Source organism: Solanum stenotomum, chromosome 11 (genome assembly GCF_019186545.1).
Source record: "Solanum stenotomum isolate F172 chromosome 11, ASM1918654v1, whole genome shotgun sequence".
NCBI classification, from domain to species: domain Eukaryota; kingdom Viridiplantae; phylum Streptophyta; class Magnoliopsida; order Solanales; family Solanaceae; genus Solanum; species Solanum stenotomum.
In genome coordinates, this window is record NC_064292.1 from 55,109,830 (window position 1) to 55,132,432 (window position 22,603).

The following is a 22,603-nucleotide window of genomic DNA, read 5'->3' on the forward strand; positions in this document are numbered from 1 at the left end:
CGATCCACGGATCGTAAGTTGGGACCGTAGTTCAACACTTAGTCATTTCTTTTCACTGAATTCTGGGGAAGTTTCTGACGCGACCCACGGACCTGCAGTACGGACCGTAAGTCCATCTACGGTCCGTCGATGGCTTCCGTAGATGCCGCCTGTATGTAACCAGAAATCTAAAGTCTCAGCCAAGTTTCCCCATTCCTTTTCTCACTTTCTCAAGCAAGTTCCAAAGTATTATTACCTATGTTTTATGGTTGTTTCCGACACTCCATAGTGCGTCTAAGAGTTTAAGGATCCCTCCATAACAGGTGATCGAACACCTTGAATTCATAATTCCGATTCGAGGAAAGATAGTTCCAAGTCAAGCGAAGTTAGCAGTCAAGTTTCAAGTTGAGTAAGAGTCCCAGTTTCAAGTTAAGTCAAGAGTTTAAAGCTGAGTTCATTTCTCAAAGTTATTAGGGAACTATGTATTCCCAAAGAAGTTTTAAAGAAAGGTTTTTACATTTGAATAAGGTTGGAAACTGAGATTTCCAAAGGGGCCTTCGGGCTAGTTTTTGAGTAATTATCTCATATCAGCAGGAATAAATATGTTTTAAAAACATAAGAGCCAGTACATTTTGGGAGTAGTATCGAGCACCGAATTGGGGGAGCGTTCAAAGAACCCACAGCCCCCATAGAACCATGTTAGCCACCATGGGTAGAAAAGGATCATGCTTTTTAGATGAACCCTTTTCAGATTAGACTAGTGGATCCATTAGGCAGTTCAGGTCTTATACCTTTGGCCAGGTATAAGATGCTCTGGCAGCGTGAGGTCGATCGCTGTATCATCACTATAGCTCTTATGTGATGGTTGTCGGTTAGAGAAACTCCCACAGCAGTTATTGTATTTTCATACTCAGAGATTATTGTATTTTTATATACATCAGTTCATTGTATTTCTATATACATTTCAGGCTTATCGTACCTTTGCATACACACAGAGTTTATAGCATGTTTTAAACAGTCTTTCTTTATATCGCACTTGTTTTAAATTGCCTTATATTGAAAGAAGTCAGTCAGGTTGAGTTGAGTTGAGCCAGGTAAGCTATTCAGTTTCTTCCAGATTTCTCCTTCTAGCCGTTGTTGCTTAGTTTTCCAGCTTGCATACTCGTACATTCCATGTACTGATGCCAGTTGGCCTGCATCGTTTCATGATGCAGATTCAGGTATCCCAGATCAGCAGCCTGCACGTCGTTGATCCAGCTGAGCACTCCAGAGTCAGTGGTGAGCCTCCTTGCATTCCGGAGGGCTCAATTATTGTGTGTTCTTAGTTTTTGATCTTATTAGGATGTTGCGGGGTCTGTCCCAACATCCATCTCAGTATTTTTAGAGGCTTCATAGACAGACAGTTAGTCAGCTAGTTTTGAGTCTCTTACCTATGTATATATGTAAGTATCCTATTTTGAGACTCGGGTTGCCTTATGGCCATACTTTATAAGTTAAGTTGTTTTATAATATTGCATCGCTTTGAGTTATTCTGTTGAGTTAGGTTTCTGCTGAGTTAAGAAAGCCAGGCCAAGGGTTCGCTTGAGGCCAGAAATGGCCTCCGGGTGCCGGTCCCGCCCAGGGTGTAGGCTCGGGGCGTGACAGGGGATCTCTCCTAGATGTATGCTTAAAGTAGATATGCAAAAAGCCTATGATTCACTAGAATGGATCTTTGTCAAGCAAGTAATGACACATCTGAATTTCCCTACCAAATTCATACACTGCATAATGGAGTGCCTTCAAACTGTGTCTTACTCTGTATCAATGGCTGGCCTTTTGTACCTTTTGATGCTAAGAGAGGATTGAGACAAGGGGACCCTATGTCCCCCTTTCTCTTTGTTTTAGCAATGGAGTACTTCTCACGATTATTGAAGAGCCTAATGACCCGTCCTGAATTTAAGTTTCACCCCAGGTGCTCAAAGATAAAACTTATTCAATTAGGTTTTGCTGATGACTTACTATTATTTTGCAAGGGTGACATAAGGTCTGTACAGCTGCTGTTTGATTATTTTCAACAATTTTCTCATGCTTCTGGTCTGATTGCAAACAAAGACAAATGTGTTGTATATTTTGGAGGGGTGAATGCCATAGATCAGACAGCTATCTGGAATAGATTTACTAGAGGTGAGATGCCTTTTAGATACTTAGGACCTCTAAGTACTAAACGACTATCAATCACCCAATGCCAACCCTTGATTGACAAGATGCTAGGAAGAATAACATGTTGGACAACAAAGTTTCTATCTTGCGCAGGCAGAGAGCAGCATTAAATCTGTATTATTCTCTATGCAGATTTATTGGTCACAAATTTTTGTGTTACCCGCCAAGGTGATCAAACTTATAGAATCAACTTGTAAGAGGTTCTTGTGGACGGGAGGTACAGAAGTAACAAAGAAGGCATTGCTAGCCTGGGATAAGGTATGCTTACCAAGAACTTCTGGTGGCCTAAACATTCTTGATATTACAGTGTGGAACAGAGCAGCCATTAGCAAATTGCTCTGGAACCGGTGCTCTAAAAAAGATACATTATGGGTTAGATGGGTGCATTGTTACTATATAAAAGGAAGGCCAATATGGGAATCCAACCCAACACAAGCATCGTGGGTTGTCCAAAAGATTTTGAAGATGAAGTTATGCCTACAGGACATTGGTTTACAAGTTAGTGATTTGTCAAACATACATAATTATTCCATTAGGAAGATGTATGTCTTAATGAGGGGTGAGTTCCAAAAAGTACATTGGAGAAAAATTATTTGCAACAATCCAGGTTCTCCAAAATGGATTTCTATCCTTAGATTGGCTGCCCTTAGAAGACTACATACAAAAGACAGATTGCTACAAGGGGGTGTAGTTGATGAACAACAATGTGAGTTATGCAACAAGGAGAGTGAGACTATTGAACACCTTTTCTTCAGCTGTGACTACTGAAGTGAAATCTGGTCTAGGCTACTTCAATGGCAGGGCATCAATAGAGTGGCCATGAATTGGAAAGATGAACTTAACTGGGCATGCACTTATGCCAATGGAAATGGTCGAACAACAATTATATTAAGGATGACATTTGCTGCAGCAGTATACAAAGTGTGGATAGAGAGAAATCAGAAGATATTTCAGGCCAAACGTTGTGAACCTAAAATGGTGGTTAGGAGAACTGTGCAGGACATATTCTACAGAAGATCACTCAAGAAGAAGCTTGCGAGAAGACTAAATAGCCTTAATTTCTACCCATAGTTAGCTATAGTTTACCACTAGCACATAGGTTTTTGATGTCTAGTTGTTTGGTTTGCAGCTGTGTGAATGCCATACCATCACAGCTTTTCTAGACTATGTACAGATCTGATATTTGGTAATAAAATGTTAGTTTTAATTCCAAAAAAAGAAACTAATCAATGATCAAGTGAACTGGTATGGTTAAGTTTTGGCCCTCCTTAATTTTATTTTATAAAAATTTACTCAAGGTATATATATATATATATATATATATATATATATATATATATCTTTGAATTATGAATACTATTGCATTGTTTAGCTTACTTACCATATTGTCCATCATCACATCTTCGAAATCTTCAACATTCCATATTCTGCTACGTTTTCCGGAATCTTTTTGCATTTTCACTATGTATTTGCTCATATCTTCAATCAAGTCATGCATTTCAATTCTATCATATTTAGAGATGAACACAAGGGATTTGTCAATTGGAACATCTAATCTGTATTCAGCTCCAAAATCACAGCTATCAACAATTTTCATGACTTCTTTCTTTTATGCCCACGGAAGAAACATGTGATATCTAGAAATATCTTTTGCTCTTGGGGCTCCAACCCATCATAACTTATTTTGAGTTTTTCAACAATTTCTGAGTTGGACTTTTTCTTTATTTGGTCTACAGTTCTTGTCCACTGAGTTAGGCCTTTCTTATGCAGCAAAGAACCTGATGTGAGGCTAAAAATACATATTTTTAATCATTATTTCCTTACATTTATTATTTATATTTGTCCTTTTTGAGCATCAATTTTATGAATTGTGCTAAGTGGGATAATTTATTTGTAGGATTAAATTGGTGGGAAAATGAAGAAGTTTGGAGCTAAAACGAATTAAAGATGGAAGGTTGAAGAAGGAAATCAAGCAGACAGCTTAATGAATAAAATTTAATAAAATAATATATTTATATATATAAGGAAACGGCGGCTGAAATTGAGGAAATTGAAATTTGATGCTTGCTGCTGCCACGTGTCAGCAAGTGAATAGCATACAATTTATATTGAGGCGGCAGCAACATAGCTCACGCGGTCGGAGAAAAAGGAATCCAATTCCTTTTGGTTTTGGATTCCTAATTTGTTTGGACTCAATTATTTTATTTAGGGTTTCCTACATCTATAAATAGTGCATAGAAATAATTATTGAAAAAAAAAGCCAAGAACCAAGATACAAGACACAATATAAATTTTCTTCTAGCTTAGGAACTTTGGAAGAGCCGCCGTGGAGGCCGGAGAATTATGGTTTATTCTTTCTTCTCCTTTATTATTTATTTGTATTCGTGATTAATAAAAGATAGTTTAGCTATTGTTCTTAACTTTTTATGATTAACACAAGCATATTTATTTTAATAAATTTTGATTGTGTTTTTGAGATAATGAGTAACTAACTTTCATAACTAGGGTTGTGGGAACCATGAGCGATTAACAAAGTATGAATAGTAAATAAGCAATTCTTGACTAGTATTTTGCATGCATTGATAATTCTTTCGTTTAGAAGTCTTTTTAACGGTGGCCAACGTTAGAACTCGCCTTGTTACTACTTGCCGGACCAAGGAGGTAATTAACAAGAAAAGAATTATCAACATAGATTTAGTGTGATACTATCTAATAGGCTAGTGTCGATTGGTGCGAAGTAATAACTAAGCCAAACATCGATTATGATGTCTAATATGAGGTAAAGGTAAGGGTTAGTAAATTATACACACGTAGCCGGACCAAGGTGCGGGATGAAATTCTCTAGATGCCGGACCAAGGATTTAGAGATACCTAACTTATCACTTTGCATGTAATACACTAGAAAAGGATTACTATTATTAGAATTACTGCGTTATGAGCTTATGGGGAACACATTCCTAGTTACTTTTAATAATCTGAATATAAATAAATACTTAGTTCAAAGCTATCTTTTTACTGTTTTTATTTTATTTCAATTTAAATCCCCCATTTTTATAGCGACTATCGAGTTAAATATTTACTATTGACAATATTCTTCCATATTCTCTGTGGGATTGACCCCGACTCATAGTTGGGTAAATATATTGCATACGATCGTTTATATTTCTTTTCAAGAAGTATATTTGAACGTTATCAGAACCCCACACCTTGAGAGCTAAAGGAAGGCCTTTAGCTTGATTTACTACCTCCAACGAGAACTTCTTAAAACACTCATCTGGAACTTCTTTTTTGAAAGCATGTTGATTGAACAATTGCATAGCATCATCATCAGGTAGTGTAGGCACTTCATTTATTGCAACATCCTTCTCTATCAATTGTCTGTTTCTAGTTGTTACAATAACTCTGCTGCCATTACCAAACCAACCAACACCACCTGCTAAATACTCCAAATGATCTCTTTCATCAATGTCATCAAGCACAATCAACACCTTCATTGAAGAAAGTCTGTTCGGAATCACGCACTTCCCATCATACTTATTATTGACGTAATTATCTTTTTTCCTTAACAATTCAGAGAGAAGGGTATTTTGTAAGAAATGCAGTTGATTCTTTCTTGCATTTTCTTTAACATCCGCAAGAAAACAAGCTGCTTGGAATTGATGAGATAGAGTATCAAAGATGGCTTTTGCTATCATCGTTTTACCAATTCCCCCTGTTCCCAAGATTCCTACAATCCGAACATTATGGATTTCTATTTGAAGTAGGGATTTTAGTTCCTCTAAATGAGAACTTATTCCCACAACATCTTGCAAATAAGACAAAAAACGAGCACTCTTGCAACGTTTGGAAGAGATGTGGTCGACGATCTGATCAATTTTCATTTATTGATTAATCCTACATAAATTAGAGATTGATTGTGGACAATATGAGGAAGTCAAGTATTAGAGAGTATTTTCATAGTTTTAATGTTCAAGACCGTATTAAATAGGAAACATTATAGTTCAGGATAATATATAGAAACATACTGTTATTTTTTTTCCATCAAAAGTAATTATTTGTTTCCAACTCACCGGTCATGAATATCATGTCCTTTTAGATTTGCAGCGGCTGTTAGGGCATTTCTCCATCCTTGCACTTTCTGCATCCCCTCAACATCATCTTTATACCTTGATTCATGTTTGGCAAATGCTTCTGCAAAGCTCTCACTTTGGTATCGAACATGTGATGGATCCACATAATAGAAGACCGGTATAACTGTTTGTCCATTTTCTTTCTCCTTGCATTCCATAATCTTCACTAGTTCATTCAAGCACCAACTTGACTTAGCATAATTCTTTGAGAAAACGATTACAGCAACTTGAGACTCTTCTATCGCTTGCACGAATTCTTTTGAGATGGAGTCAACATCCTCTAGCCTTTCATCTTCTAGAAAGGTGAATATTCCCCTATTTTTCAAACCTTTGTATAAGTGACTCGTAAAATTATTCCGGGTATCATCTCCTCTGAAACTTAGAAAGACATCGTACTTCCATGGAGGACAATATTGTGAATTACTCGCAGAAGAAGATGATGCCATAGATTCAATTAATTGTCTGAAAAGAAAAACAAAAGTTTAACAATTTAAACACGAGAATGGGGGCTAACCATTTGTTTATTTGTATTATTTATTATATACGAACAGGCTGCAATGAACACATTGGATGGGATTATCGACACTGTTTCTGTGGTGCACCCTATTCTTCCATTGCTTATGTTGATGAAATCTCATGGTAAGCTTGTTATGGTTGGTGCACCAGAAAAACCGGTGGAGTTGCCCGTGTTTCCACTACTTATGGGTAAGCATCGGACAATAATTTCTTATGCACGATTTCAAGAATAAAGTTTAGATTAAAGTATATATAATGTGGCTCTTCCCGCACATAGTGAAAGCTTAGTGCATCAGACAGTCTTTACTAAAGTTTGTATATATAATAATGTGAAAAACAGGAAGGAATCTAGTGGCTGGAAGTTGCATAGGAGGGATGAAAGAGATTCAAGAATTGTGATTGGATTTCGCGGCAAAGCATAACATAACACCAGATATTGAAGTCGTGCCAATGGACTACGTTAACACAGCGTTGGAACGTCTTCTGAAATCGGACGTGAAATATCGTTTCGTGCTCGACGTTGGCAATACATTGAATAAGAAATGAGAATAGGAAGGGGTTCAATTATATAGCAGTGTTTCTTTGCTAATTAGATTACATTAATTTCAGAGATGATTAATCAAATGTGTTTCTTGCACTTATTAAAATAGAATAAGAATGTAACATTTTACAGTAGATATCAATGGAGACTATGCAACTTCAGTAGAACTTGATGGTTGGGAAGAAATTATTGGATTCGAAAGCTTCGTTCATCCATCTGCAATTTATCTATTTGTCAGGAAATGGAAAATGTGATTATATATATCCCTAGTGAAATATAAAAAGAATGAATTGTACGTACATGTTCCCTTCATAGGCAGTGTCCCCAAACTCGCTGCTGATTACTGATTGCCAATAGAAGAAAGAATGAGAAGAAATAATTTATATATAAACAGAGAACACAATTTCATGAGGTATATACCTATTTTTAATCTATAATCCCAGGCTTGTGGGAAAGAGCTGCAAGAGTTTCTTAGGAGACGAGCAAGTGGCCTCTTCTTCATATCTGCTCTTCCTTATCCCAATGCAAACCTCAGATTCATTTTTATACAACAAACTGTAATGACCCGAAAGGTCATTTTGGTGATTTTTCGTGGAAATGACTATTTTTCCCTTTCGGTAGTTGCCCCGAGTCCCATGTTTTGTGGTTGTAAAGTTGGTTTGAGGAAAAGTTGAGTTTTTGAGAAGTTGAGTTTTTTTATGAGTTAAAGTTGGTTAAAAAAAAGTGTTTTTTCGAGTCATTTGGAGTTTCGGGACTCGGATCGGATTTCCGTTCGATTCCGGCAGTTTTAGAATGTCGAAACGGGTCTGTGTGAAGTTACGGAGTTTAATTTGGAGTTGAAACGAAGAATTGAGGTCCTAAGTTGCTAAAGTTGTGAAATTTTGATAAAGAGTTGACTTTGGTCAACATATGAGGTTCCGAGGCTCAGATTGAAATTCCGAGAGTACCGTTGGTTTTGGGAGGCGATTCTAAGTCTAGAATGAGTCTTGGTTGAATTTTTAGACGCTCCGTTTGAGTTTCGAATTTTTTGGCGTTAAACTAGTTTCTTGGCATCTTATTGAATTTCGGGTCACGGAGTCCTCTAATTCAAATTCAGATGGTTCCATTGAGTCCGGAACGTCGAATTTAGTGGGGGTACATATTTAGTTTGTGTGCACGAGATTCCGAACGAATCCCGAGGGTCCAACGGGGACTTAAACTTTGGTGTTATTGTTGTGTTTCAGCTGCAATAGCAGTCCTTTTTAAGTCAAAAAACAGTAGCCATTTTCCCCCAACTTGAAAAATACCCATTTCTCCATTTTTAGACTTTGAGAGCTCGAAAATAGGTGATTTCAAGTGGGTTTTCGCAAGGAATTCATTGGGTAAGTTATTTCCAACTTATATCTTTGATTTCCATCGATTATTTATGGATTTTAACATCAAAATTTGAGATCTCAACTGAAAAATTTGGGGGTTTTTGCCTAATCCGAATTTAATAGAAAATTTGAGTTTGTGAACTCATTTCAACTCCTTTTTCGAAACGGTTTTCACTATTGGATTCTAAATTTCTTGGGGAACATTTTTCACTAAAAATTTCCAGATTTCGAGAATATTTTTCGGAACGAGATTTTTTTGACCATTTTACCCTTTTCTCCAAATTTCACGATATTGGTGTTGTTAGATTCGTATTGATTGTGGGATTCCATTTATGAATAGATTGTGGTGATTTGGAGCGTGCTCGGAAGGGTAAAACTCAAATTTGAGTTACTAGTTGAAGTGTTTTGAGGCAAGTGACTTCTAAACTTTGTTAAACTCTTAGACTACACATGACTACTTTCCTAATTGTGTTGGGGAGTAATGGGGATTGAGGATGAGTTTTATTTGTTGATTGAAATTGTTGTAAATGAAAGATGGGGAATAAAACGAGCTAAATGTGTTATATGTGACTTGAATTTGTTGAATAAGTCATGTGATAACTGATATTGAGGGGATAGAAGAGCATGAGTAGGCTATGATTGATACAGACATTGATGTTGAGACAGATGATGTGTAATACTATGATGTGGTCGTGATATGGTTGTGATTGAGACAGATGATGTGTAATACTATGATGTGGTCGTGATATGGTTGTGATTGAGACAGATGATGTGTAATACTATGATGTGGTCGTGATATGGTTGTGATTGAGACAGATGATGTGTAATACTATGATGTGGTCGTGATATGGTTGTGATTGAGACAGATGATGTGTAATACTATGATGTGGTCGTGATATGGTTGTGATTGAGACAGATGATGTGTAATACTATGATGTGGTCGTGATATGGTTGTGATTGAGACAGATGATGTGTAATACTATGATGTGGTCGTGATATGGTTGTGATTGAGACAGATGATGTGTAATACTATGATGTGGTCGTGATATGGTTGTGATTGAGACAGATGATGTGTAATACTATGATGTGATCGTGATATGATTGTGATTGATGACATGTGCATATTCATTATTCATCCCATGTGTGAACTATCTGTTGCATGAGTTCTGAGACACTGATATGAGGATGGATGGATATGAGACACAGTTGAGACTAGCTCCGGCTAGAGATATATGAGATGGACTAGCTCCGGCTAGCGATTTGGATGCCGATGGGATCTGGTTCCGGCGGTGATACATGGTCCATGTGTGGCCCCCATGGGTTCTGATTTGAGTATTCAGCGCGGTCTGATTACGTCAACAGATGTGTATCTTAGGACAGACATGCATCACGACTACATGACATCATTATTGCATTTGCATCGCATTTGACTTCATCTTTGTCTGTGGTGTGTGGATTTTACCTATTTGCCCCTCTTCATGTGATATATGATCTATTTGCTCTTACATGAGGATATGAGGTTGATGTTGAGACACTGTTGGATATATCTGTTGATTATGAATTGTGTAGTATAGGTTGTTGGTTCGCTGTTAGAATGAAGTTTCGGTGGTTCGGTTGGGATTGAAAGGAGTTGTTTGTAGCTGCTAGTTTAGCTTAGTTTAGTGTTACTTGCGAGTACCTGTTGCTTTTGGCACTCACCCTTGCTTCTACACAGTTGTGTAGGTTGACAGCTCTATCAGATCCGGCTTATTACTCATCTTCATATTAGAGCTTCCAGACTTACTTGAGAGGTAGCGGTTCATTCCAGACGTGCCCTCAAGTTATCTATACTTACTGTTCTGTTCTATTCTAGAACTTTACTATGAGACTTGTATATTTTATTCAGATTCCGTATTAGAGGTTTGTACATGTGATAACCAATTTTGGGGTTATGTTGAGTTTATTTAAAGACTTCCGCTTATCTTTCTATCTTATTCTTGTTTTATTAATTCCGTATCGTCGGGTTTTTGGGTGTTAGGCTGACGTGTCCGGTGGGGTTTGGGCACGTGCCATCACATCCGGTTTTGGTGTGTGACACAAACGAACTCCAATTTTCTTTTCTTTTCCAAAATCATCATCTCCTTCTCCAATAAAATCTAACTTAATGCACCCATAGTCATTTGGTGTTTTTTCATTTGCATTAGATGCATCCCATAAGCCACCAAGAGGTATCAACAAAAATTTAATATTACATTCATGAGAATATTCTGAATTGTTGGATGAGGCAAATTCCTGGGTCATCAACGACATCCCATCATCACATAATGGAATCAAATGAGCTGTGATGCAATCAATAAATAGTTTGCCTGAATAACATACAGCAAATCCCAAGAAGTTATCAATTACATACCAATTCTCAGGCAAATTGACTGATACACTTATGCCCATTCCCTGATAGTGGAACCAACTTGGGATATCCTCCCCCCAACTCCTAAACACTCTTAGCGACAAGGAATGTGAAGAAAAGATGTCATGCTGCAGTGATGAGATATTCTGAAACAACGAATTACAGATCCAATCGTTGCTCCAATCTGCATATATTGTATCTAATTCCTGTGGAAATTCTAGTAGTTGTGTAAGCTTCTCGCAATCTGATAAGATCAAGCATCGAAGAGCACCAAGTTCGGATATGCTTTGAGGCAAATGCTCAAAATTATTTCCACTGAGATGCAACTCTTTCAAAGAGGATAAACATCCAATGTCTTCAGGCAGCTGTGTAAGCCTCTTGCAATCTGATAAGTGCAAAAATCGAAGAGCACCAAGTTTGGATATGCTTTGAGGTAAATGCTCAAAATTATTTCCACTGAGATTCAACTCTTTCAAAAAGGATAAGGATCCAATGTCTTCTGGAAGTCCTCCATCTATTATATTGCAGTAACTGAGATCCAGAGAGTCCAATGAGAGTAACCCTTCATTCACCTGAGGGAACACGAAGTTCACTGTATCTTCTGAATTTTCTTTTTCAAAAGTCAATGATTTAAGCTTGTTCAACAGGACGATAGAAGACGGAGGTTGTGAGATTAGAGTACAGTGGGCATTAAGATACTCTAAGTTTTCCAAATCACCTATCTCTTCTGGCAAGCTTTCAAGTTTTGAGCAATTCGACACAGATAGCTTCACCAAACCTTTCGACTTACAAATGCTGCTTGGAAGAGATACAAGGTTTTCCATGCCATTCAAAGATAATGGCAATTCCCTTATTCCAAGGATTTTTGGAAATTTCTCTAAACTAGAGCAGTATTCTAGAGTCAGAGATTCAAGAGATTCCACATTAACATATGGAAACCTCTCAAGTTTTGTACAATAAGACAGATTTAACTGGATGAGTTTTTTGCAATGCTTGAGGGAAGGATGAACTTCTTCAAGACTCGAACATCCACAAAGATCCAAATACTCCAAATTTGGCATCCCCTCAAAATCTGGTGTTCTCTTCAGGCTTTTAGAGCCACATAAATCTATCCTTTGTAGAGACGGAAATTGCGGCAGCTATTCAAAACACAGAAAGAATGATGAAATACATTAGTTTGAGTTTATGGAATAAATAACATATTTTATTTAAACACAAGAATCATATATAATTCTAGGACAATTAAAAATAGGAAGTATCTGAAATAGAATGGTACCTTTGTTTCATTCCATAAATAATGCAATGAACTCCATCGGAGATCAAGATGAACAAGCCTTCTGGAATTAAAATTTTCTGGCAATAACTTCCAAGGATAATCAAGCCAGGCAAACCAACGCAAGTTGTTGGGCAGGTACTCAATGGAGCCATCATGGCAATTGGGGTCGGTTTTAATGAAGTAGGACGACCTATAAGATCCGTCTTTAGGAAATATGCTTAATATCCTAAGCCTTTGCATATTTTTCATTGCCTCTTTGCTAAAGCATAGTTTTTTAGAATAACTAAACCAGATTGCTTCCACTGCCATGGTCCCCTATAAAAAGATCATGAATCAACATATCATTTACAATCCACTTATCAATATCATTGTTTTCTTACTCTACCCCTAATTTTTGTCATTGTACTTGAAGAGCCAGCACCATCAAATAAAATTTAAGGTACAAATATTAGTTAAGAGAAATGCTTTGCGTAGTTAATTTTATTTTTTACTGATACATTTTTGCCTTTTGGAGATGTTTATTAGACTCAAGTTAAAAACTTTTCCATGCTCTCACAAAACAAAATGGTAACTGAAATAGTGTCAATAACTGTAAGCTTATAAATGAAAATAAAATTAATAATGATCAAGTGAATTAGTAAGGTAATTAAGTTTTGGCCCTCCTAAATTTTATTTTTTCATTTCTGAATTTTTACTAATAAAAAATTACTTAGGGTAAATAAATGGGTGATATTAGCTTTTAAAAAATTATTGATTAAATTAGTATGAACAAATTAAATATTGTATAACTTTCTAGTTAATCCAAGGAGTGAAATAAGATTAAATATATTAAGTGGTAATTCATAACTTATTAACATGAGATAAACAAACTAGGTAGTGTGGATTTGAAACAACTTAAATGACTTGTATGTTAGTATATGAAGCTAGAGGAACAGAGTGTATATATATATATATATATATATATATATATATATATCTTTGAAATATGAATACTATTGCATTGTTTAGCTTACTTACCATATTGTCCGTCATCACATCTTCGAAATCTTCAACATTCCATATTCTGCTAGGTTTTCCGGAATCTTTTTGCATTTTCACTATGTATTTACCCATATCTTCAATCAAGTCATGCATTTCAATTCTATCATATTTAGAGATGAACACAAAGGATTTGTCAATTAGGACATCCAATATGTATTCAGCTCTAGAATCATAGCTCTCAACAATTTACACGACTTCTTTTCTTTCATCTCCTCGGAAGAAACATGCGATATCTAGAAATATCGTTTGCTCTTCGGGCTCCAATCCATCATAACTTATTTTGAGTTTTTCAAAAATTTCTGAATTAGAGTTTTTCTTTATTTGGTCTACAATTCTTTTCCACTTATTTATGCCTTTCTTATGCAGCAAAGAACCCGACACCTTGAGGGCTAAAGGAAGCCCTTTAGCCTGATTTACTACCTCCAATGAGAACTTCTTAAAACACTCATCTGGAACTTCTTTTTTGAAAGCATGTTGATTGAACAATTGCATAGCTTCATGATCAGGTAGTGTATGCACTTCATATATTGCATCACTATTCTCTATCAATTTTCTGTTTCTAGTTATTACAACAACTTTGCTGCCATTACCAAACCAATCAACATCACCTGCTAAATACTCCAAATGATCACCATGATCTATGTCATCAAGCACAATCAACACCTTCATAGAAGAAAGTCTGCTCTTAATCATGCGCTTCCCATCATACTCATTACTGACGTAATCATCTTTTTTTCTTAACAGTACAGACAGAAGGGTATTTTGTAAAGAATGCAGTTGATTCTTTTTTGCATTTTCTTTAACATTTGCAAGAAAACAAGCTGCTTCAAATTGATTGGATAGAGTATCAAAGATGGCATTTGCTATTGTTGTTTTACCGATTCCGCCTGTTCCCCAGATTCCTACAATCCGAACATTATTGATTTCGATTTGAAGTAGGGATTTTAGTTCCTCTAAATGAGAATTTATTCCCACAACATCTTGCAAATCAGAAAAAAAACGAGCACTCTTGCAAAGTTTGGAACAGATGTGGTCGACGATCTGATCAATTTTCTTTGATTGATTAATCCTACATAAATTAGAGATTGATTGTTGACAATGTGAGGAAGTCAAGTATTAGAAAGTAATTTCATAATTTTAATGTTCAAGAGCCTATTAAATAGGAAACATTATAGTTTAGGATAATATATAGAAACATATTGTTATTTTTTTTCATCAAAAGCAATTGTTTGTTTCCAACTTTCCCGTCATGAATATCATGTCCTTTTAATCTGCAGCACCAGTTAGGGCATTCCTCCATCCTTGAACCTTCTGCATACCCTCAACATCATCCTTATACCTCGATTCGTGTTTGGCAAATGCTTCTGCAAAGCTCTCACTTTGGTATCGAACTTGTGATGGATTCACATAATAGAAGATCGGTATAACAGTTTGTCTATTTTCTTTCTCCTTGCATTCTATAATCTTCACTATTTCATTCAAGCACCAACTTGACTTAGCATAATTCTTTGAGAAAACGATTACGGCAACTTGAGACTCTTCTATCGCTTGCACGAGTTCTTCTGAGATGGAATCGCCATCCTCTAGTCTTTCATCGTCTAGAAAGGTGGCTATTCCCCTATTTTCCAAACCTTTGTTCAAGTGACTTGTAAAGTTATTCCGGGTATCATCTCCTCTGAAACTTAGAAAGACATCGTACTTCCATGGAGGACAGTACTGTGAATTACTCACAGAAGAAGATGATGATGCCATAGATTCAATTAATTGTCTGAGAAGAAAAAGTAAAGTGTATGGATCGGATGAGATCAATGGATGAACAAATAATTAGTTATCTAGAGGAAAGAAGAAATAAACATTGCAGTCAACTAATAATATTAATAGGAAATTTCTTTATGTCTACTTAGTTAACGCATTAATTATGCCATACATATTATTTTTCTACTAATTTGAATTTCTATTGTTTCTCGATAGATCATTTATGGTTATGGACCCACTATTCATCTGCGCAAAGAAAAATTGGACCATATTACTATTAGCTCTGATTCATAAGTTGCTTATATTTGGGCTCTACATTCCAATGGAACAATAGTTTCTTCACACCTTCCACACATTTATATTTGATTGTGACAATTGTACATGCATGAAGTTGACGAATTCCAACAAAAATTAGGAAAAGGTCACCCAACTTGCAAAAGGATAATAAAAAATGAAAAGGGGCTAATGCGCGGGATGCCCACACCTTACCCCAAAAATATAAGAAGGAAGGTGTGTGTGAAGCCACGCCTTGTATGGCACATGTGCATGGAGTTGACGAATTCATACAAAAATTGAGAAAAGGTCACCCAACTCCTGCCTCAATAATAAATGGAGTTAAATACATGTGGGGTGTGTTTAGTAAAGTAAGTATACACATATATACAACCCCCAAGCCTTTTGTTATGGTACACATTTCAATATAACATGTCAAAAAAAGTGCATACTTCTTCGAAAAATTATGTTGTATATATATGTCAAACTCTACATTTAAAGGATATATATTTAAAGTTGGACACCCTTGATAAAAGTTGTGCCTTTGGCGTAATGGTAATGGGTGTCCAATTGAATGATGGAGTTTCGAGTTTGAACCCAAATAGCACAATATTTTTTTAAAAATTTTATTTTGACAGTCACACCATTATTCTTGGACACCCTTAATAAAATTTCCGGCTCCGCCACTAGGTGTGAGAGCCATGCGCCTTACAAGGCGTGGCCTCACACGTGCCTTTCTTTTTACATTGTTAACCGCGTTAAAAAAATTGGGTTATGGTGTGGGGATCATGTGCCTTTACCCCTTTGCTCTTTAATTTTTTTTTTTGTTGTCCTTTTGGAATTTTGGCAAAAAAAAACTTGCCCTCTATTCTCTGGACTACAAAATGGACAGCTAAAAGTACAAGCGGACAANTATACACATATATACAACCCCCAAGCCTTTTGTTATGGTACACATTTCAATATAACATGTCGAAAAAAGTGCATACTTCTTCGAAAAATTATGTTGTATATATATGTCAAACTCTACATTTAAAGGATATATATTTAAAGTTGGACACCCTTGATAAAAGTTGTGCCTTTGGCGTAATGGTAATGGGTGTCCAATTGAATGATGGAGTTTCGAGTTTGAACCCAAATAGCACAATATTTTTTTAAAAATTTTATTTTGACAGTCACACCATTATTCTTGGACACCCTTAATAAAATTTCCGGGTCCGCCACTAGGTGTGAGAGCCATGCGCCTTATAAGGCGTGGCCTCACACGTGCCTTTCTTTTTACATTGTTAACCGCGTTAAAAAATTTGGGTTATGGTGTGGGGATCATGTGCCTTTACCCCTTTGCTCTTTAATTTTTTTTTGTTGTCCTTTTGGAATTTTGGCAAAAAAAAAAAAAAAACGTGCCCTCTATTCTCTGGACTACAAAATGGACAGCTAAAAGTACAAGCGGATGAAGCTTCAAAGAAAAAGAGTATTCCAAATGAGGAAAAACAAAATTTTAGGAGAAGTTAAAAGGAATTATTGTTTTGAGTGGAGCCACTCTAGGTGAAGGGTGTTTGGTGCTCACACATCGCTAGAAGAATATCAATATTAAATATTACTCTGTTATTACAAGTGTATATTTAATTTTTTATACCCTTAACATAACTAAGAAGAATATTTGCACACCTTTCGCTAAATTCCTAACATACAATGAAGTCTACTATTCATGCTTGGCCAATCACAAAGAAAGAAATTGCTAGGGCATTACCTTGCAATTTCAAAAAAACAAGGCCCACAATTTGTTAGGTAAAGTTTCACTTTATGTCTTTCTTTTTAGATTATTTTTATTGAGAAATGTTTTGATTCTAAAGTGAGTTCTAATGGATATCAATAAAATTGATATGATGTTTCAAGTTAAATCGGTAAGGTAATGTCTAGCCTTCCTTACTTGTACTCTTTTTTTTCAAATCCCTTACTTGTAATTATTCTTATTGATATCTTTTAATTTTTAATAAAAGACTGATGGACACTTTATCTAGTGGTAAATTTGCTAAAAAAAAAAAAGGAGTTTTTTTAGTTCCTTTTGCCAGCAAGATGAATGATTTTTTAAAAAAGAAGAGAAAACTCAATATCATAATTCAATGTTCCTGATAGCAAAAGATAGGTAGGTTCATCTCTTTTGACAACTCTGATTCTAATTCACACAACTCCAGTGGAATACGTTTGATTCCTGGAAATAGTTCCCTTTGCTCCGTTAGCTGGTGTAAGAGAGATGTCGTGTCACCTTTACTAATATATAAGAGAACGGATTATTACATACACAAGTTCTTTTGCGAATCTCTTTCTCAGGCAGAGGAAATATGTGCCCTTCATATGCAGTGTAACGCGAAACTCCAAGTTTGCACTGCATACAGTAAAACATAGACGTTACTTATTGCTTTCATAAAGATTGATGTCAACAAGCTGGAAAACAGACAGATCCTTAGATTTCAGTAGTTAAATGTAATTAAATAGTGAGAGTTGTGCACTCCTTACTGTATCGTTGCAGCTCGATGAGTCGCTTCTCTGTTGACAACATCCACGACTCCAACGATATTCAATACCTTCATATACATAACTTTTTGTTAGATAAAATATATAATAAGAACTTGTGAGCTACTCAATCTTATGACAAAAGAAAACGATGATTTGTATGACCTACATTAGCAACTTTAAAATCTCCAGGCATACTCAATAAAGACATTTTCCCTCTCTCACTTTCTCCCTTGAAGATCGTGTCAAATAAGAACAGCTCTACATACTATAACTGATCTTGTTGCAGTTCAGATTCACATTTTCCTTCAGTCCAGCTTCCCTCACTGTCTCACTCCATGCTGCCTCTTTGAGAGAGCATCAAAATGAACTAAATTGTAAGTTTTAAAGCCATGGATCAGTTGCTACCTTTGGGTAATACACTTTACCTTTTCTCTGTGAACTTATAACACCTACAAATGATAACCCAGTGAAATCTTTATATCGGTTGGGTACATCTACAGAAAGACGAAATCCAAATAGAATTAATTATTGCATACCCAAGTTCTATCATGAATCTCTCTCTCGGGCCAAGAGTTGAGTTGTTCTGTTACAAACAGAGGAAACATGTGCCCTTCACAGGCAGAATCACCGTGTTTGTTCTCCGCTTCCCAGTTTTCTCTGCATAAGTAATCCAAAACCAGAATAAAACTTGTTACAACCACTTATAAGTAAATGCATTGTGATGGAGAACCAAGACATAACACAAGTTGAGGATGTCATAAGCCATTAACTCTATCACATCTAGTATTCTGTCATTTATCTTATGTTTTTGATAATGGTAACATATTTTATCTGATGTAATACCCAACTAGATACAGATGAGTAGAGATGGAGCACCAAGTTATGATGCAACTCACAAGATGTGAGGTAATTTAATGAAATTCCCAATGCTTTGCGAGGCAATGAATTTTTGCATACCCAAGTTCTTTGGCGAGTCCCTTTTTCAGAAAACATGTTCCCTTCATAGGCAGTATCCCCGAAGTACCATCTGCCAAGCCAATCAAAAATCAGAATAAAACTTATTAGTACATCGAATCTTGAAATAGTGAAGAAATAATTTGCATATAAAGAGAGAACACAATTTCGTTACCAATAAATATATATACCTATATTTCATCTACTTGTGACCTTTGTTTCTTTGAAGAGGAGCAACTGGCCTCTTCATATCTGCTCTTCCTTATCCCAATGCAAAGCTCAGCTTCATCTTTATACAACAAACGAACTCCAAATTCTTTCATTTCTCCAAAAAATAAACAAATAATCTCACAGTCATTTGGTGTTTTTCCATTTGCATTAGATGCATCCCATAAGCCACCAAGAGGTACCAAGAAAAAATTAATATCATCAAGATATTCTGCATGGTTGGATAAAGCAAGTTTTTGGGTCATCAACGACATCCCAGCATCACATAAGGGAATCAAATGAGCTGTAATGTCAATTAATTCGCCAGAGTAACATACAGCAAATCCCAAGAAGTTATCTGTTGCATACCAATTCATAGGCAAATTGACTAATACACTTGTACCAGTTCCCCGAAGGTGGAACCAACTTGGGATATTCTTCGGCCTACTTGTAAACACTCTAAGTGACAAGGAATGTGAATCAGAGGTGTCAGGGTGCAATACTGAGATATTCTGAAACAATGAATTACAGATCGAAGAATTGCTCCAATCTGCATCCATTGTATGTAATTGTTGTGGAAATTCTGGTAGCTGTATAAGCCTCTTGCAATCTGATAAGTGCAAGTATTCAAGAGCACCAAGCTGGGCTATGGTACCAGGCAAATACTCAAAATTATTTCCACTGAGATTCAACTCTTTTAAAGAGGATAAGCATCCAATGTCTTCTGGCAGCTGTGGAAGCCTCTTGCAATCTGATAAGTGCAAGTATTCAAGAGCACCAAGCTGGGCTATGCTACAAGGCAAATACTCAAAATTATTTCCACTGAGATTCAACTTTTTTAAAGAGGATAAGCATCCAATGTCTTCTGGCAGCTGTGTAAGCCTCTTGCAATCTGATAAGTCCAAGGATCGAAGAGCACTAAGCTGGGCTATGCTTCGAGGCAAATGCTCAAAATTATTTCCATTGAGATGCAACGTTTCCAAAGAGGATAAGAATCCAATGTCTTCCGGAAGTCCTCCATCAATTAAATTGCAGCCACTGAGATCCAGAGCAACCAATGAGGATAACCCTTCATTCACCTGAGGGAACACAAAGTATACTTTGTCTTCTGTTTTTTCTTTTTCAAAAGTTAATAATTTAAGCTTGTTCAATCGGACTATGGAAGATGGAGGTCGTGAGATTAGAGTATCTCTGGCATGAAGCTCCTCCAAGTTTTCTAAATCACCTATCTCTTCTGGCAAGCTTTCAAGTTTTGAGCACCCCCACACAATTAGATTCACCAAACCTTTCATCCTACAAATGCTGCTTGGAAGAGCTACAAGGTTATTCATTTCACTTAAATCTAGGCTTGTTGGACTAGCTTGGTGCTCAATAATAGATGATGGAAGTTCCATTATTCCAGAGAGTGACATCAATATCATTAACTCCGGCTTCATTATGCCAAGGAATTCCGAAAATTTCTCTAAACTATAGCAGAAGCTTAGATGCAGATATTCGAGAGATTCCACATTAACATATGGAAACCTCTTAAGGCTTCCACACTCATTCAAATTTAACTCAATGAGTTTTCTGGAACATCTCAGAGAATGGTGAACCTCTTCAAGACTCGTACATTCCTCTAGATCCAAATACTCCAAATTTGGCATTCCCATGAAATCTGGCGTTTTCTTCAGGCTTTTTGAGCCACTTAGATATAGCCTCTGTAGAGACGACAATTGCTGCTATTCAAAACACAGAAGGAATGATGAAAAATGAGTTTAAATAGTAAACGACATTTTTAGATTATGACTCAGCGTGTGAAATTAGAAATTGTTTACTTTACTTTATATGGAAATTACTTGCTAAGAAACTAGATAATAATCACGTTATTATAAATAAAAGGTAAAATATCTATAATAATAAAAATAGACCTTAACTTTAGCATGTTTTATTTGGTGCACATTTGAATATTGCAATTGTACTCTTAAGTGTCCCCTATACTTGATGTGGAAAAGAGTGCCTAAGTATGAAGTAATGTTAGATTTATTTAGAAATGATATAAAAAATTGTTGCCAAAGAGAAAACAAAGTGTTAAATGCAGATGCACGGTATGAAATCTACTAGTTTCTGAACACGTGTGTCCCATGTAATTTTTTATAGGTTAGTCATAAAGATAATTTTATAGAAGTATTTGTGTAATTAGTAATAAAATGCAAAATTACAAACAAAAATTTATAAGCGTGACAAGAAACACCAAATTTTTAAAATTAATTCCTTTTAAGCAACCAACAATAAATTTTGAACTTTAGTTTGTAGTCAACAAACTTTCAATAAAGTCGTAGATAACTAATTTGAACCCAAGTACATACTTACGACAATTAAAAATTCATAGGTAATTAAACAAAAGAAGTCTATTAGAGAGAGAAAAAATACAAAAAGAATAAAAAAAAAGAAGATATACAATATACACATCTTTCTTAAGACTTTAATCATAACAATGTGAATGAAAAAAGAAATACAAAATTCGTATATAATTTTTTGTGTTATTGTCGGTACCTTCTCCATGTGTAATTAAAATACAAGAGCCTTCCGCATTGAATAAAACTAAAGCATGAATTAAATGGTAGAAAATATTAATAGTTTAAGCAATTCACTCCTTTAACTATAAAATGCAAAGGACAACTTTGGATAAGAGTCTCATAAAACAAAAGGAGATGTATTTATATAGATAGAAATAGAGGAATACCAAAAAATATTTTAAAATTTAAAATTTAAAATTCAATTTTTGGAGGTTATGAATATGAAAAACATGAGAGTTATGAATGTTAATTGTAAAAATTGTATAGACAATTAGATATGAGTTGTGAAAATGAATATAATAAAAGTGAAAAATTATAAATAAATAAAAGAGAGAAAAATAAAATTCATCACAGGGCAGATTAACCATCACACCAATAGGGACACTCTAGACATGAGAATGTGTCATTGAGCTCCTCTTTTATTGACTAATAATAAATGAATTAATATACTTTCCATTAGGAGGTTGGAAGATGAAAGAGTAAATATTTGAATAAACATACTTTATTAAAGATTGATATCATCGGAAAATTTGCAATATGCAGTGGAAGATTAAAACAAAACAATTCTATTGAATTGATTACAATAAATTGCATTAATTTTAGAAATATGGACAATCGCACATACTATTCATCTTTTACATTTATTGTGTGCTATTACTTTATTATTTTTTGAAACGTAAATTACATTTTAGCATATGAATAGGTTTGAATGAAGGATAAAATGGTCATTTAAACTGTTATAGATATTTTGGTTTTTGGGGTTTAAGGAAATAGATTTGACTTCTTCCTTCTTTTTTTCCCTTTTATTACTTCATCATGTTAATTAAATTGAAGAAGAGAAATAAAAATAGATACATATAAAAATGTGAATAATTTATTTTTTTAAAGAGTAAAAATGTCTAATAATTTTCTATGG

At 35.4% G+C, this 22,603-nt stretch overlaps 2 protein-coding genes and 2 long non-coding RNA genes across 4 annotated transcripts in view; 1 reads left to right on the plus strand and 3 right to left on the minus strand.

The window, feature by feature from the left end:
* The window catches only part of LOC125843865 (TMV resistance protein N-like), a 367,653-nt gene that overhangs the window by 340,235 nt on the left and 4,815 nt on the right, over nt 1-22,603 (minus strand). The window lies entirely within an intron of this gene.
* On the minus strand, nt 6,209-15,208 carry LOC125843903 (TMV resistance protein N-like). Its single transcript, XM_049523125.1, has 2 exons — nt 14,704-15,208; nt 6,209-6,285 (listed from the first exon to the last, which is right to left on the minus strand). The coding sequence occupies exons 1-2, from the start codon at nt 15,173-15,175 to the stop codon at nt 6,245-6,247; spliced, it is 513 nt and encodes a 170-aa protein (XP_049379082.1). The 5' UTR covers nt 15,176-15,208; the 3' UTR covers nt 6,209-6,244.
* The window catches only part of LOC125843938 (uncharacterized), a 36,450-nt gene continuing 28,753 nt past the window's right edge, over nt 14,907-22,603 (plus strand). Inside the window, exon 1 of the long non-coding RNA XR_007444092.1 lies at nt 14,907-15,029. This is a non-coding gene — a long non-coding RNA (uncharacterized LOC125843938). The remainder of the gene's footprint in view (nt 15,030-22,603) is intronic.
* Nucleotides 17,575-18,609, minus strand: LOC125843932 (uncharacterized). The gene is made up of 4 exons (XR_007444085.1): nt 18,505-18,609; nt 18,135-18,417; nt 17,969-18,036; nt 17,575-17,837 (listed from the first exon to the last, which is right to left on the minus strand). It is a non-coding gene; the product is annotated as an uncharacterized LOC125843932 (long non-coding RNA).

Excerpts from the sequence above, each read along its gene's own strand:
- LOC125843903 (XM_049523125.1), bottom strand. The coding sequence starts at position 15,175 with ATGGCATCATCATCTTCTTCTGTGAGTAATTCACAGTACTGTCCTCCA. Across the intron at positions 6,286-14,703 it reads ATGGAGGAATGCCCTAACTG|CCGCTGCAAATCTAAAAGGA; the intron begins GTGCTGCAGATT and ends ATGCCCTAACAG.